This window comes from Urocampus carinirostris, chromosome 4 (assembly GCF_059441175.1).
Source record: "Urocampus carinirostris isolate Australia breed hairy pipefish chromosome 4, RoL_Ucar_1.0, whole genome shotgun sequence".
NCBI lineage: Eukaryota > Metazoa > Chordata > Actinopteri > Syngnathiformes > Syngnathidae > Urocampus > Urocampus carinirostris.
Genome location: NC_142352.1, coordinates 12,889,407 through 12,906,608, shown reverse-complemented (window position 1 = coordinate 12,906,608; position 17,202 = coordinate 12,889,407). Strand labels below are relative to the sequence as shown.

The 17,202-nt window shown below is 38.5% G+C and overlaps 1 protein-coding gene across 12 annotated transcripts in view; it reads right to left on the bottom strand.

Moving 5' to 3' along the window:
- Positions 1 to 17,202, bottom strand: part of tjp1a (tight junction protein 1a) — a 224,543-nt gene that overhangs the window by 50,656 nt on the left and 156,685 nt on the right. For all 12 annotated transcript variants that reach the window (XM_088333674.1, XM_088333678.1, XM_088333679.1 and 9 more), the window contains one exon: positions 3,261 to 3,317. In XM_088333674.1, coding sequence (XP_088189800.1) covers positions 3,261 to 3,317 — 57 coding nt within the window. The remainder of the gene's footprint in view (positions 1 to 3,260; positions 3,318 to 17,202) is intronic.

The window sequence follows — 17,202 nt, the reverse complement described above, 5'->3', positions numbered from 1 at the left end:
TACTGGGCACCACCACCCGTTGGGGGTAATGATGCTTGATATGACAATGCCATACAAATTAAAGTGGCTGCTGTTCATCACAAGGGAAGAAATGCAATGGGAAGGCGAAGCCCCCAGAGAGCAGTGTCAGCGTCAGTTTCAAGCAGACTTGTTGAGAAACATGGCAAAAATTTTAAGCATTTACAAGCACTTCACCCAGAACTTGAAAAAAAAACCATTAAATTCAAGCATTTTCAAAGATTTCAAGCACCAGTATGAACGCTACATAAAATACATTTAGAGAATATTTACTGTTGAGAACCTAAAAGTCTGAGTAAATGGAAAATTTCTAATCCAAATGGTATCAAAACTATAATTTGATGACTGATAAGTGGTCATTAATTTCGTGATTAGTTGTCATTTAATCGATTCCTTGTAGCACCCAATCAATCAGCTATTCTCATTCCAGCTATAATTATGCAAAAAATGTCAACGAAAAATTTTCAGAGAAAAAATGAGCTCCACAAAAGTAGGCTACATGATGTAAACTTGCAGCCGGAAAAAAAAAAATCAGCAGAGAGCCAGAAGGTTAGAAATTGCAGCCAACAACGGGCTGCTCCTTCAGCCTCACTAAAGCTTCTACTAATTAGATTACAACAACCAGGCCAGTCTAGACAGGTACTCTGGTCAACTTGATCCAGGGGCACAACAAGGTCAACTGAAAAATTGTCTCATTCATAAACAACAGTATTCATGAATAATTTAAATATTTATAGTTTTTTTATTGCTAAAAAGGAGGGATAAAATCATGACTATGCAGGAGCAAGTACCAGTACCTATGTGACTATGCAACACATAGTATTCTTTTTCTTCCTTTCAGTATCATCTTTGGTCAAATAATGACTCCCAACAAGATGTTGAAACATATCAGGTGGGTTGAGCGTGGGGGCTGGAAATCCCCTCCTCTGTATCAATCTCCCAGAAAGAGTCCAAAATGTAAAAATTTGAATGTGTTCTTGACTGTAGCCACCTCCCACTAGGGGGATATGTCTTTGGGAGATATAATAATATCCAAGGATGGGCTGGGCACCCGTATGATGCGGCAGGGGTAAACCAGTGAAAGCTGTCGGGCCCTGCTGTTGAACAATAGAGTGTGTTGTGTCACCCTGACCCGAGTGACATGGCCGCTTTCTGGTGTCCCATTTCATCTGGAGGGACGAAAGCATGACCAACTTGGGTGCCGAGGTGCCTAACTTGTTTGGGGAATTGGGTTGGCCATGGTCCCAAAACTTGTGTGTTTTTTAATGCTAATTATTTCCCTTTTGTATGTGTGTGTCTTGCTGTCGGTCACCCCTCTTGAGGGATATGACCAAGGTAGATAGGATAGGTAGATAGATATAATATTAAGTATTATTTTTGTATCATATTGAATATGAACTACTCCTTTTCCAGAAATAAAACAACATACTAAAGTTCAGTCTTGGGGGCTAACTTTGGCCTACCAACTGCTTTTCAGTGGACTGCAGAAGTGAGCAAAATTGACACTTGTTTCCCCCCAATAAAGTTATTTTCTGTAAATGCATTTGAAATGATTTTAAGATGGAGAATTTAATATGTGCAATTTTCGATGCACCAATTTAATTTCTCAAAAAATTAGTTAATTTTGAAAAATTCTTTGGAGTCAATCAAAAACAAATGTGCTGGGGGAAAAAATTGAAGGGGAAAATGTTTTGAATATGTCTGATGTAAACATTTTCCTTTTGTATCATTATGTTCTCTGTTTAACGTTCACATTTTGTACAGTGATTATATGTTTGTATCATTTTATTCAACATATCAATCCATCAGCCATTCGATGATATTGATACCCGCAACAGAGGCCTTGGCCACATTTTTGCGACTGTACTGTAGGTATTGAAAATAAAACGGTCGATATTTTTTTTCGATTAATCGATAAATCAGATTTCTTTTTCCCTCCGATTTATTCAGAGGTTTTGGACAGATAGACAAATAGTCGATGATTTAAACAATAAAAAAATGTATAAATGTTTTTCAATTAACTTTATAATAAAAAAAGCATTGAAATGTATGCTGTACACTTGTTAATATGTACAGTAAGATATTCTTTTCCTACCACCTTTTCCACAGATCAAATTAATTTTTGACTTATCATACAAAACAAAAAAGAAAAAAAACAATTCAATTTGCTTGGATTTTTTTTTTATCCACAAAAAAAAAAAAAATCAAAAATGTAACCCACTTTTCAAAATGCTGTGAACAACATTGTTTTTGGGGGTTACATTTTGGAATATGATAAACATTGCCAATATGAAACGGATATATCCTCAAGAATTCGCCCCTTGGGTAGAGTTAGACATGTCATTATTATTATTTTTCTTTTTACTTTATTTATGTTAACTTTGTTTCATGATGAAACACTACAAAGTTGAAACTGTAATGTACATTTTGTTCATAAACGATGCAATGTTCAAAATGTAGTGTATAAAAAATGTAACGTAGCTTTTTTTTTTTTTTTTAAACTGTCTTGGCGCCCTCTGCCGGACCAAAGCGGTTCTACAATTCCCAGTGTCACAACAAAATTGTGTGCAATCTAATTTGCATTGATTTAACGTTCTTGGTGGCTCATAAATCTCGTGATACAGAGAATCGATGATCTACGCTTTTAAACATTGATTTTAAATCTATTTTGTCGATTCGTTGTTGGGGAAGTAGTTAGAACCATCCGTCCTGTTTAGGTGAGAAAAACTTCTCCACTAGTACTTTGGTATTTGGCATTACGAGCATTGCCAGAAGAGATAATGCCGGTATAATGTATCTGTCCACAAATGTATTCCCCAATTTTTCATGTCATTACAGCTTGGCCATCAAGTATCCCGTACTTATCTCATCTAATCGATCCGCTGAGGATAAAATCTGACCAAGTCAAAAATCAAGAGTGCCAAACATCTTCCTCTTAGCTTTGGGCAGGAGGGAAGAGAAAATCAGCAGTAAGGAAGGGGATGCTGATGTCTTTCTTCCGTTAGCTTTGTTTCCTGCCATCTGGGCTATGTGACTATTGTTCTGGCACCATACATCCTGCTTCTACATCTGGCCTCTCAGTGCAAGGACAGAAGACGCGAAGTAACGTCATTGGGTAAGACATGGGCAATACACAAAACATAATAACTAGTTTGTAATTTGGATGGAAAACACTGGGGGGGGGGGGGAATAAAAGAGAAGAAATGGCGAGGTAAATTAATAATTGGGCTGTTAACACCTACCCTGTGAAGCGTCACTGTGTGCTGTTCCCATATGACAGTTTCCTCCATTGCTGCACTCTGCAAAACAAGATAATAAACAAAGCAATGTTGTTAATATCATACAGTGTTCATAGGAAGCTGAGAAAGGTCTTGCTTTATTTGCATTACCGGGGCCTTGAAAGTCCACGTAAAAATATGGTGAATGACAACAATGTGAGCAAAGAGCCGCAAGAGATCATGAACGGTAGAGTAAATGTGAGGGTATTATTCTTGGCTGGGTCATTGGAGAGAGCTGAAGCAAAGATTTGGTGATTCAGATACTTGACTTGTCACGGTGGATTAACGGATTGCAGCTGCAAAAGCATTTTTCACTATGATTCGGTTGCATTGACAGTAAACATCATTTCCCATATAACTGAATATACATAGAAGTACAGTAATCCCTCGTTTTTCACTGGGGTTGCATTCCAAAATAATCCCGCGATAGTCAATCCCTGCGAAGTACGATCATTTTTTTGTTTGATAATAATAACATATAATATATAGAACTGTAACAAAGCAACTTCTATAGATGTACAAACAAAAACACAAGACACATAAAAGTGGTTGAATGAATGGTCTTTGTTATCATTACACAATAGTACAAGGATGGTCGAGGGCTTCTCATTTCAGGTTAAGAAAGCCATGTAGGGAGCGACTGGCTAGCTTTACGCTCACATCGGGCATCCTCGGAGTGGCTCAGGTCTACGTGCTGATTAAAATATAAGAGTCATGAATGTAGCGGTTTCCCACAATTTCTAGCTTAACCGTTTCATAGGTAGTGGATCTGCCTTTTGTGCTCAGGAGGCGTAGCTACGCCGTAGCAGTAAGCCATACCTGCAGCCTCGCAATTGCTTTCTCTCCTGACACCATCTCAGTCTCTTACCGGACCAGATAACAATCCAGGGAGAACCCAGTGGTGATAAGCATTTCTTTGTGCTCCGCTGACTTTCCTCTATTTTAAAAACTAGTCCTAAAACCCATTTTGATTCTTTGGCTTTTGACCCAACATGAAACGTTGTTCCTGTTTTATTATTTCGTTATTTTCTGCAAATTCTAAGCCTTTTCATTATCTTATGGCCAATTTCAGTTTTTTTGTTGACTATGTTTCATTTGTGTACAGTACTTTGTCTTCAGCTGTGGCCGTTTTAAAGGTTTTTATAAATAAAGGTGAGTTGAGCATTCAAACTTTCAAACATCTTTGCCTGGACCCATACTGTGATAATTGGGTCTGAAAATAACGTTTTAACAGAGTGGTACATCGCTTGCCTTAAATTTCATTCTACATTGCTCACTTCCAGCTGATGAAGCACCGCTGCTGTCAGTTGTGTCTGCCTTTGGGGAGTGAGGTTACAGCTGTTTGTGGCAGAGTGCTGAGCACAGTTCAATGTGGCAAAAGAAATAGAAGATAAACAGCACCATGCGTGGCAGAGTGCATATTTAGTACCACTCCTATAATCAGGCCAACAACGACAACAAAAAGACACCCTATGCTATCTGTCCTTACCATCATTTGAATATGCCTTGGTCCAACCTTGGTCAGCATGTTTTAGTCAAACAACTACATTCATTCTCTTCAGCCACTAATCACTCATTACTGTAATGTATTATACTGTAGTGCATACTTAAATTTTGGTGTTTTTTTTAACCAATCTCATTGTTTTAGTCATGTGCAACGAAGAATCAGTTGGCCCCATCCTATTGACAACACAGTTAACCCTTTGACCCTATCTTCCATGGCAGCTCTGTGTAGATGTTATTTATGTCCATAATTGGCGCAAAGCTTGGGTGTCCACCAAAGATAGCCGTCCCTGTCAAGTACCCCTCCCCTGTCTGCCACTTCAACGCTCACAGTAATGCTGCTATTGTTCCGTGGGTTCTGACCCATTTAGCCATTGCTTCCTGCGACATTCCCAAAACACAGGCATTTCTCTGAAGTGTTTTGTGATATAATCAACCATCCGTTCACCCATTTAATTTTCTAACTGTCCTGCCCCACCGTGGGGAACAAGGCATGAGAAAGAACATGGTGATGGGGTCATAGACAACAGACAGGTGTTTTTGTCCTTCACCCGTGACTTGTGTGATTAGACCAAGTATTTAAAGGACTAGCACAACCAATGACTTGTTTCACTGATTACACATCAGAATGTATCAGTTGTTCGTTTGGTTACATGCCAGTGAACCCTCATGATGAAAAAGTTGGTATGTTAGTTCAATAAAAAGCTAAAGTTTGCAGGCACACGGACCGTACATTGTTTTACAGTAAAATCAGCATTCAGGTTCACACTTTCAAAATAATATAATATTACTACCAAAATACTGATACAAATTCTGAACACGAAGAATTTTATCCTGTCATACTTGTTCTACCAAAATCTTCCACAGGACTGAATCAAAATGGTAGACCACTTAACATTCGTTGCTTAAGGGTTTGAAATCAAATTCCATGGACAAGTACCGTAGCAATTGTAATTGCAAAACACATTCCTTAAAGCAAGAGAAGCACTGCTGATTTTTTTCAGTCTGATTGTGCTTGCAGTCCGATGAAGACAAGATGATTTTATCCGGGACGCATCATTCTACAGTGCTTATCCACCGTGCTTATCCAGGGGGAAATACAGTGCTTATCCACAATGGCATCAAAACATCCAAAATATTCTGAGGAAAATATGCATGGAATTACCATGTCAATACAATAAATACAAACAAACATCATTAAGATTATTTTTCAACCTAATTCCGAACAAGATTCAAATCACAGTAGAGAAATCGGGATTCTACACATCCCTTAGGAGTTACCACAGTTACGAAAACTATGGCTTATGCGCTCATTGCGATGATGATGATAATTATTTACTGCAATCCGAAAAAATAATGAATATCCTGGTTGATTAAATGTGAACTACAATTAGCTTTTTTCAGAATGACAAAGCATCATGCTGGAATTAGAAGATAAATAGAATGCAAATGAAGGTGGCACAGCGGATGAGTGGTTAGCGCGTCTGCGGCGCAGTTCTGAGGTCATGGGATCAAATCCAGCTACCAGCCCTCCCCATGCTTGCGTCCCACGTTCCAAAACATGCATGTCAGGTGAATTGACCGGTCCAAATTGTCCCTTTGTCTGTCTATATATTCTCTGTGACTGACTGGCAACCAGTTCAGGGTGTCACCTGCCCACTGCCCGAAGATAGCTGGGACGGGATCCAGCACCCCTACAACCCTACTGAGGATAATTGGTGCAGATAATGGATGGATAGAATACAAATGGGTATGTTTTGCATTTATATTATTAAACAACTGTCCCCAACTAAGTAATACGAAGCAAAATCCACCTCAAAATCTAACCGTTTATAAAGTTATGAATTAGTGGAACACAGCATTTGAATTTGGATCAAGAAACACAAACCAGAAGCACCAACATTTTCTTCAAAAAGAGAAGAAAACAATACTACAAAAAGTGCAGGGTATAAGCGACAATATAATGCATATAATATATAAATATCAATATATAAATATAACATTAAACAATAGCACACACCATGTTGTCCAAACTAACAGCAGCCTCGTTTATTTATACTTCCATATTAGTCAAGCTTGAACTATGGCCAACAGGGCCGGGGGCTGGGAAACAAAGAGCAGCAATCAAACTACACATGACTATGCACACATATGAGCGCAAACACTCACACACACAGAAAATGTAAAGTACGAAATCTTTGTTCAAACCTGCCAGCCGAGACATAGCCTAGTCGACAATATAAAAAACATCTCTTCAAACGGAACCAATTTACTCATATACTCATTCATTGATCAAATAGAATGGATTATAAGCGATCATTGTGTTGTGAATTTCCCGGCGGGGGATGAATAAAGTATCTGTCTATCTATCTATCTAGCTATCTATCATGCCCTACCTACTAACTCGTAGGCCAGTGATTTTCAAACAGTGCACTGGGGCACACAAGTGTGCCGTCAGAATTTGTCTAGCGTGTATCAGGATATTACCTGAATATATCTTGAGCAGAAGCATGATATTCTGTATCCTTCCATTGGTCAGCTGAGTAACCTTTACACAAAACCATAACAGTAGGTGGCAGCCAATTACTTTTTGTCCCTTGCATACCAATTACCGCTCATTTTTTAGTAAAATATATCAAATCGGTTATTTGGTTTGATGAAACTGTTAGTCAATTCATTTATTTTTTTCTCATTTAAAAAAAAACAAAGAAAAAGAAAAAAAAAATACTAAACAAAATTCCATGAGCAGATAATTATTTTTGTTTGTTTTTTCTAGAAAGACAAGATAAAAACATGGCAAAAGTTAAAAAATATTTTTTAATATATAGTGAAATCCAAAATCACAGCAAGAATATTAACCATAATATACAACCTGTATCATCTCTTGAGCCACTGTGAACTTTATAAAACTTACTGTTAATTTAGGCAACATGGCGCTTTTCGCGAGAGGGAAAAAGAGATTGGCTACGAGAACAACTCTCTTAAACCACTAATGCCAAACCTGGCGAGTGACCAACACCAGTTCCATTACTCATGAAAAGGATGACCTGGAGCTACAACGGGGGGGGAAACCGCTACATTCCGGACGGTTGTACTTTAATCATCGCCAGGGTTGGGTAGGGTTAAGTCAAGTCAAGTCATTTTTATTTGTATAGCCCTTAATCACAATTAGTCTCTACTTTAACTGGATTACTTTCAATTACTTTTGATTACTCCAATACCAAATATGCTAATAAAAGACAAAAGAAACTAAATATGAATAAAATGACTAAATTTTGTGAAGGCTTGGGGAGTAAAGGAATACATGGAAGGGCAAAAATGATGTTGGAAAGCTGTTTGGATTTATTTTCCTTTTGTTTCTGTCGCATTTTATGTTAGTTTTGCCGGAGAACAAAGATCAAAGCCAGGAGAGAAAGCTTACCACGTGTTGTGAGTCATCATTTTATTCATATTTAGTTTCTGTTGTCTTTTATTAGCATATTTGGTATTGGAGTAATCCAAAAGTAATTGAAAGTAATCAAGTTAAAGTAACGCTACCCAACCCTGATCATTGCGGAGACCTTGCTGAAGCTAGCATGCAGCAAGCCAGCTGCTCACTAAACCGCTTTCTTACTCTGAAAGAAAAAGCCCTTAAATTTCGTTAGTTTTGAGAAATGACAATAAAGAGCATTTATCCAACTGCAATTCTGGAGTCTCTTTTCATTTGAAGGTCTATGGTTGTCAGTTGGTTTTAAGTCATCTTGAGGTAAGTTTGTCCATTGGGGGCTTTTATGAAGGGGCGAGGCGCCTACGCGGATTTTCACTTTTTGAGGATGGCTCTGGTAACCAAGTGATCTGCAGAGTGTATGTGTCTGCAGTTTGTAAAAGCCTTGAAAAGTAATTGTACAAAATGATTTAGTTACCTTGCATTTGCAGAATAGTAAACGACGAAACCCTCAAGTAAAAATGCCACTATATCCAGTAGGCAATCTGGCAATAAGGTCAACTGACGAGCATTACATATAGCAGTCTCTTATACCTACACAACTTATAATTGAAGTTTATTTTAATCACAACTACCGATAGGCAGATAAACATGCAGTGAAACCAAACATATTTCTTTGACATCAAAGCCAACTGATTTTTAACAAATTCAAGGGTAATGCATTAATGTCAAAGAAACTATAATACGGATTGTGTCAACAGCCTTGTAGTCCATGACTCACCTTACCACCATCCTCTCATCCAAACCACGGGAATTACTCCAAACAGCAGGAACGATGAAATACAGATTAATAGCAGTCATTACCCAGATCTCTTAACTACATGAATGGTGGAATAAAAGCTATAATTTGGATATTTAAATGTGTTGAATAAAGTGTGGATCCAGAGAGGGACAAATGTGGGATAAAACCCTTCCAAAGCTTTGGATCAGTGTTCCCGCACTCCTTGACAGCCTGAGGCAGGATGTAAGTAAGAACAGCCACAGCACCCACAGGAAAACACTAAGTTTCCTGTTTGCAGGAAGTCACTTTAGCTTCCACTGAAAAGCTGAAAATTCCTTCTCTATTTAGTAACTTAACTTGAGGCTGCTTCATTTTTTCTTTGTGGAATACCAATCAAACAAAATCAATTTTTGCAGCATAGTCAGTTGATAGTATAAAAAGAAACAGATTAAAAACATAAAATAAAATCCACTTAGTACAATCAGATCGAGCTTGAAAACCACTTTTTCGGAGGTAAACCACAGATGAATTCACAGAAGTGAGAACTGACGGCAGTGACTGCAAGGTTATAAATCGTAAATGGTAGACATTTATATAGCGCTTTTCAAGTCAATGAAGACCTCCTAAAGTGCTTTACAATGTGCTTCACACTTACCCATTCACACACACACTCATACATCAATAGGGAGTCAGCCATGCAAGGCGCCTATCTGCTTATTGGGGGCATTAGGGATTCAGTGTCTTGCCCAAGGACACTTTGACATATAACACGGAGGAGCCGGGAATTGAACCTGCGACCTCTTAATCCCAAAACGAGCGCTCTACCTCCTGAGCTTAATGAGATTAATGCAAAAGTTTCCAACAAAGTTGAAGCATTGGAAAATGAGCGGCTAATACGTACACGTAATAAAGTTATGATGTCACTGACATTTGCAGTTACCATTCAGCTGCCTCAGCCAGAACATTCAGACATTTGGAACGCTTCTGATCAGTGCTTACCATAACATTTTCTGTAGACCCACTGCAACAATTAACAATGAGGAGTTCCTCCTCGTCATGTTGACAGCATCCGTTTATTAGTGATTTTATTCTTGAAGCAAATTCTTGACTCATATTTCGAGTGTTTCGCACAAGTATAACATTATTGTTCCGATCTGTTGCTCTGAACATAAAAAGCTTTTGCTCAAAGCAGACACATGATAGACTGTTCCGAGTACTCAAAAGAAGAAGCGTCACTCGACATTGGGTCAATGTCTCCCTTTATCTAGTGGCATAGCACATGGCCGCGGAAACGAGGCATTGTTACGTCAGCAATATGACTATCGGCGTGTCACATCAGATGGTCTGAGGTGGAGTTTGTCAGTCAAATACAAACTGTTTATGAGGGACAAGATTCCTCAATAAGCTGCGGTTTACTTTGAAGGAATGCTTTTGGGAACAGTATGTAATTATGAACGAATGAGAATAATTCAGTCAGATTAAAGGTCGTTCGAGTGGTCCTTAAAAAAGTGAAAGGTAAATATTTTCTCTATTAAGTATTAGGGCGGCAGCACGGCGGCGCAGTGGTTAGCGCTTGTGCGGCACAGTTCATGTCATGGGAACCTGTCGTGGGTTCAAATCCAGCTCCAGACTTCCTGTGCAGAGTTTGTATGTTCTCCCCGTGCTTGCGTGGGTTTCCTCCGGGCACTCCGGTTTCCTCCCACGTTCCAAAAACATGCATTTCAGGTGAATTGGCCGGTCCAAATTGTCCCTAGGTGTGAATGAGCGAATGAGTTGTCTGTCCCTGTGTGCCCTGTGATTGGCTGGCAACCAGTTCAGGGTGTCCCCTGCCCACTGCCCGGAGATGGCTGGGATGGGCTCCAGCCTCCCCGCGACCCTAATGAGGATAAGCGGTACGGCTAATGAGATGAGATGAGAAGTACTAGGGCTGAAACGATTAGTAGACGTCATCGACATATATAAATAATGGACATAGTTGACAATAGATTCCATTCTATTGGTAGTTTCTTGTCTAAGTAAAGCCCCAACACACAATTTTCTCCAGGCCTTAAAATATCTGTTGAAATACTGAAAAATCGGCTATCGCTGGTAGATCCTCTTTCGGAAATGCTTAGCACTCAAACAGTTAACATTGCAGCAGCCATTTGAGACGCCACCACACGAGAAGAAATATCCATCCATCCTTTTCTCCGTCAATTATCTTCAGTAGGGTCGCGTTGGGTGCTGGAGCTGATTCCAGCTATCTTCGGGCAGTGGGCAAGGGACACCCTGAACTGGTTTCCAGTCTATCGCAGGGCGAGAGCTGAAAATACTTTGTATTTATTTTACACAAAGAAAATACTATATGAAGTGCCAAAAGACAAAGGCCATTTTGATAACAGGTTTTGTGACCAAGATGACCAGGATAGAGGAGGCGGTGCATACACATGGCTGGGTAGATGAGGGCAAATCGCCAATAGGCAGATGACAATGATGATGATGATGGGCCTAAGTACTAATGCAGCGTGGTCCTGGCATGCTTTATAATATTTGAGTTAATTAGTCTGTAGTACCATCTCTACTCTGTCATATCTCAGTGGAAAAACACCACAAAGGCCTCCTTCAGCAGAACTTATAAACACATGTACACACCTCTGACAGAAAACTATCTGATAAAGAGTTACTGCATGACTGGTGAGGCTACGAATAAAATACAAAACCTATAATCCAGGCTTTTGGATTAAAACGTTAATCTGAGCCATGCTTTCCTCTGAAGACTATTGCTGCTGCTGTCTCATGACAGCAGACGCAGAGAAATAAATAGAAGGACGGATGGACTCGGGGCTTGCTGGATGCAAAACAGGAGACGTCTGTCAAGTCTGTTTGTCAGATTCGAAGTGTACTACCACATTCATAGAGACATGCCTCAGCCTCAGTCTCAGTCTCAGTCTCAGCTGCATGCCATCACTTGAGCAAGCACATGCTTTTCCAACCTTCGACCACCACTAATTGAATAAACAATTAATTGTTTTTATTTCTTATTTTGTACCTTATTTTTGAGGACTAAACATTTCAGTATAAATATGTCCTCATAAATTATAAAATGTGGCCAATATAAGCATCGTATTTAGTAAATGGCATTCTTAGGGCCCCAACTAAAGATCATTTTAACAGTTGATGAACTGGTTGATTATTTTTTGATTAGTTGATGATTTAAGCCACGTTTTGGTCAAATCGCCAAAGATTAAACCAGAATACAAAGAAATGTGCGCTATGCACCTGCGAATATGTAAGATCATTTTAGTAAAGTGCAAAAAAGAAGAAAGAGCATATGAGAACCTCGTACATTTTTAACATTTTTACTCTTTTGCACGTTCACCTTTTATTTGTTTAACTTGAAATGAGAAGCCCTCCAACTCTGTAATGCTTGTAATATGACAATATAGGCCATTCATTCGTACCTCAAAATACAGTCTTGAGGCGCCCTCTGATGGACCAAAGTGCTACAACAAGTTCATTGCCGGACCAAGAGGCCGTCGCACAATAAAATGTAGTCTCGAGTCACCCTCTGCTGGTTTAAAATAGTACTACAAGCATGTCCTCTCAAAGTCACAATCAAATTCAATGCACTCTTATTTTCACCCATTTAACATGCTGAGTGGCGCATGAATCGCATGACACAATGAATCAATGATGATTTTCGTTGCAAATGCTTTTAATAACTTATTTTAAGCGATTTTATAGATTTGATGTTGCAGCCCTACTCTGAAAACAGGCACCTTTAATGGCTCAACGGCTCAAACCTTTTTCCCTAGAGTCGAGCACAATTGCACCTACACTACACTAAGGAACAGGGGCACTCTCAGTGTTTTCTTTACATTTCACCTCCATATAGCATATAGCACAGAGTATGAGCATTGACACACCAAGTGAAGCAGACCCTCAAGTGACCCCATGGAAAAATATTAAGCCTTTCAATGCGACCATGGAGGTGGAGACGGAGAAGGACCGGTGTTGAGCCATCTGATTGCTTGCTTTCTTGAAACTGTTAACAGCGTACAGCATGAAGCCAAATACATTAAGTTGTTACTTTAAGACATTAAACCCCAATCACACTGATAAAACGCTCGGGTTTTTTTTTTTTCAGCGAAAATGTGCCAAAAGGCAGCGCAGAAAGGGTTAAATCACGTTCTCTCCTGAAGCGCTGACGCATAGGTGGTACCTTTTTGTATTTCATGTGAGACTTATGTTGTTATCATTTGGTTTTCACTAATGTCCACCCCAAACCGATGTCGTAGGTGCCGAATATTCATAATAATCCCGCTTTGTGACTTTTACGAGAGTATTTCTACTTCCGAGGGGGGCGTGACCGAAAATGAAGAAGCACTGTCTGTGTAATTTCTTGTAACTATCAAATCAATATAAAAAAGATTTGCTTATGTTCTCCGCTTCTTTTTTAATGGTCATTTTTCACTTATCTACTTGCAGCCAAATATTAATATATTGTTTAAGCTTTGCTTCTGGTAATACACCAATTACAGAAAACTTTACAGAAAATAATTTGCCCTGTGGACAAAATCCAAATTATTCAAATGGATCGCTTTTAATTGCCAAGTAATACAGTGGGACCTCGCTACTTCGCGCTTCGACGTTCACGGATTCAGAGCTTCGCTGGCCTAAAAAATAATAATAATAAAATAAAATTATTCCCCCCAAAAAAATTTAAAAATTGAAGGGGCGTCGCTACTTCGTGGTTCCACGTTCGCGGGTTCAGAGCTTTGCAGGTCTCAAAAATAATAATAATAGGATAAAATATTTTTTTTTTTAAAACAACATTTTTTTAAGCATTTTTGAAGGGGCGTCGTTACTTCGCAGATTTTCACGGGTGGTGTTGGTCCCCATTAACCGCGATAACCGAGGTCCCACTGCATAACTCAATATTGTTCATGAATATTAACATCTGCACACACACATATATATATATATATATATATATATATATATATATGCTTTTATAACACGTTTTAATAATTGAATTTCCAAAACTTCAATATTTAAATGGATCTATCAAAATAAAGTGAAATGAAGGGCATGATGTCACGAATGGTTTGCATCTCTCTGACCTTTTATATTTGATCTCAACCAAAAATGATGAAGAATACAATAAAATACATCAAAATCATAGAACACAGTTCTGCAAAGTGCAGTGGGAAAGGAACAGCGAAGGTTGAGGTTAGAGTATTTACTGACCCTGGTAATATGCAGTTTTATCCAGCAGCAAAGTCATACGAACTCAACCACACTAATTGTTCCCTGCTATAAGAGGCAAAAGGCTGGATTCCATTCCACCTCTTCATTTAATATTGGTTAAAGGGGACTTTTTAATCAAATATTGTTTTTAAATAACATGCAATACAGAAAGTTGGGTCTCTAGAGCAGTGTTTTTCAACCTTTTTTGAGTCAGAGCATGTTTTTTACATTGGGAAAATTTTGCGGCACATCACCAACCAAAAATGTTATAAAATGACACTGAACAGAATGTTTAATTACAATATAATTTATAATACCCCCACTTTTTACAGCACAGACACTTGACAATGACATATTTGCAGAAAATGATTCATAGATGTTTTGTAAAATTTTAATAAGCAAATAAGCGACATTGGATAATTTCACACGGCACACTAGTGTGTCGCGGCACAGTGGTTGAAAATCACTGCTCTAGAGAACCTGCATAGCCAAAATGAAGCAGAATAGATTTAAATCTCATCACTTCCCCAACTGTTATTAACAATTTGCATAGTACCACCCATACTAAGCCCATATCTAGAAAGGAGGAATGGAACATATCAAGCAAGCACCAGCCTAGAAAAGAGCGAGAGCATTTTTAGCATTGGATTCTGTTAGGCTAAAAATACAATTACTGAAGTTCTGGCCCTTTAAGTAATCTCCGTGACAAATTAGGGGTACTTTCATTGTACAAAAGTTCCTACCACAAACAATTAACCTGTAAAAATGGCCTTGAGGTACGTTTTAAATATTGTAAATTTCAATAATCTGTATTTTGTTCTATTAAATGTAAATTAACTTGTAAGAATCAGAGTTTGTGCACCCTTTTCATGGTAAAATTCATGTTCCGTTTTCCAATTTCTACTACCATTAGAAGAAAACAATGCTGCGTGAAGCATGATTTTTAGAGGGCCACAAATATAATCGGGTTTTTTTTTACATATATGATTTTTTTATATTGCAGTGCATTTATCAAGACTTATGATTTTTAGATTTTGAGTACACTAGGAATATTTTTGTTTTTAAGACAAATCTCTCCCCTTATAGTTGGAAAAAAATTACAGCAATATGTAGTTTACATTTTCAGTTATATATAAGTTATTACCATTGCAATTGACGACTGGAAAATATTACCATATTTTTTTTTTGTCAGGCCCATAATAAATGTCCATAATTGAAATGCAATCCTAGCACTAATACACATTTCATAGTGCTGATTACGCTTCATAGGACAATGCCGTACAAACTAATACCAGCTGCAATTAATCACGAGGGAGGAAATAATGCAGTGGTAAAGCGAAGCCACAAGAAAACAGTGCCAGCTTCATTTTAAAGCAGACTTGTTGAGAAACATGGCAACAATTTCAAGCATTTACAACCACTTCACCTAAAATTCAAGCGATTTTCATTCCTTGAAAACAATCCAATACAGTGGAACCTCGGTTTTCGAACGCCTCTCAGTTCGAACAAATCGGTTCTCGACCAAAAATTTCGATAAATTCTTGCTTCGCTTGTCGTTCAAAAAAATCGGAGTTCGAATGCCGGTACGCTAGGGGCGATGCTGAGCGGCGTACGGGTGTAGATTGCCTCCACCCCTCGTGAAGAACTGTTGTCACGTGAGCGCGCACTCCTTTTTGCTTTCGTTTTTAATATCGGTGAAAGGAGTGTTTTAACCCCTAATTATGCCTCGGAAGAAGGTCGGTGCAAGCAGCAAAGTTGCTACAGGTGAAAAAAAGAAGAGTAGTGCGTACAACTATTGCATTTAAGAAAGAAATAATAGCAAAATATGAAGAAAATGTGCGAGTTTCCCTTCTTTCGAGGGAATACCAACGGTATCACGACAACACTGTATGTAACATCCCACATGCCGACATTTCTTGTGTAAATACCATGTAAATTATAACTATAGCCTTATCCCCCTTGTTTTATAACCTTATCTTCTCTGTTCCTTTATCTTCTTGGCTCATACCTCATTGTGAATGTGTAAAACTGGAGTGTCATGCCCAATTTCGTTGTCACAATATGTTAACCCATTTTGTAACAATGACAATAAAGGTATATTCTATTCTAATAGAGCATGGCTTCTGCAGACCACCAAAAAAGTAAGAAATCCTATTCATAAATCTTTTCTTTATCCTTTAACCGCTCACCACTTGTTGTGGAGACCCGGGTGCTAAATGACATGTAAACGACCTGATTTTTTTATTTTTACACGTTCATGTTAGCGTAATCTTTCGTACGATTAGCCTGGGTTAGCTTCATGTTTACGTTCGTGGTAAACATTCAGGTTGTTGGAACGGATTAAAACGATTTTACATTACTTTTAATGGGAAAAACGATTTTCTGTGATCGACCAAATCGGTTTTCGAACAGGGTTCTGGAACGGATTATGGTCGAGAACCGAGGTTCCACTGTACAATGCAAGCATTTTCAAGGGTTTCTTTTACCCGCATGAACCCTGAAGAATAAATGGTTCCTTGAATATATTCATTTTAACCAACTAAGAATTCTGAATTACACGCTGACATCTTCCTATCTGGGTTCTTGCCGAGTCCGTACGAGCTATGACTTCCTAAGCCACACTGTTTTCACAGGACTCATATCAATGTTTGGAATCATTATGATAATTTGCCTTGTGCTGGCTTCTGTTAAAAACATTGTGAGAGTAGCGATGCGTCTGTTTTAGTTTCCCTGAGAAAGATTTATGAGAAAAATACACCAGCAAGCATTTGAATAAGCAGATGGGGACAGAACAAATTTCGGCATATGTGAAGAGATATGTTCTTTAGTAAATCATATATGAAACATTGGCAATACGATTACAGTTGTACTGGGAAGTTAACTACTGCTATAAAATGAAGGCATGACTATATGACATAATTGGGTATGGCCATGGTATGTGAGTTCGTATACGTTCGTTCCCGATTGAT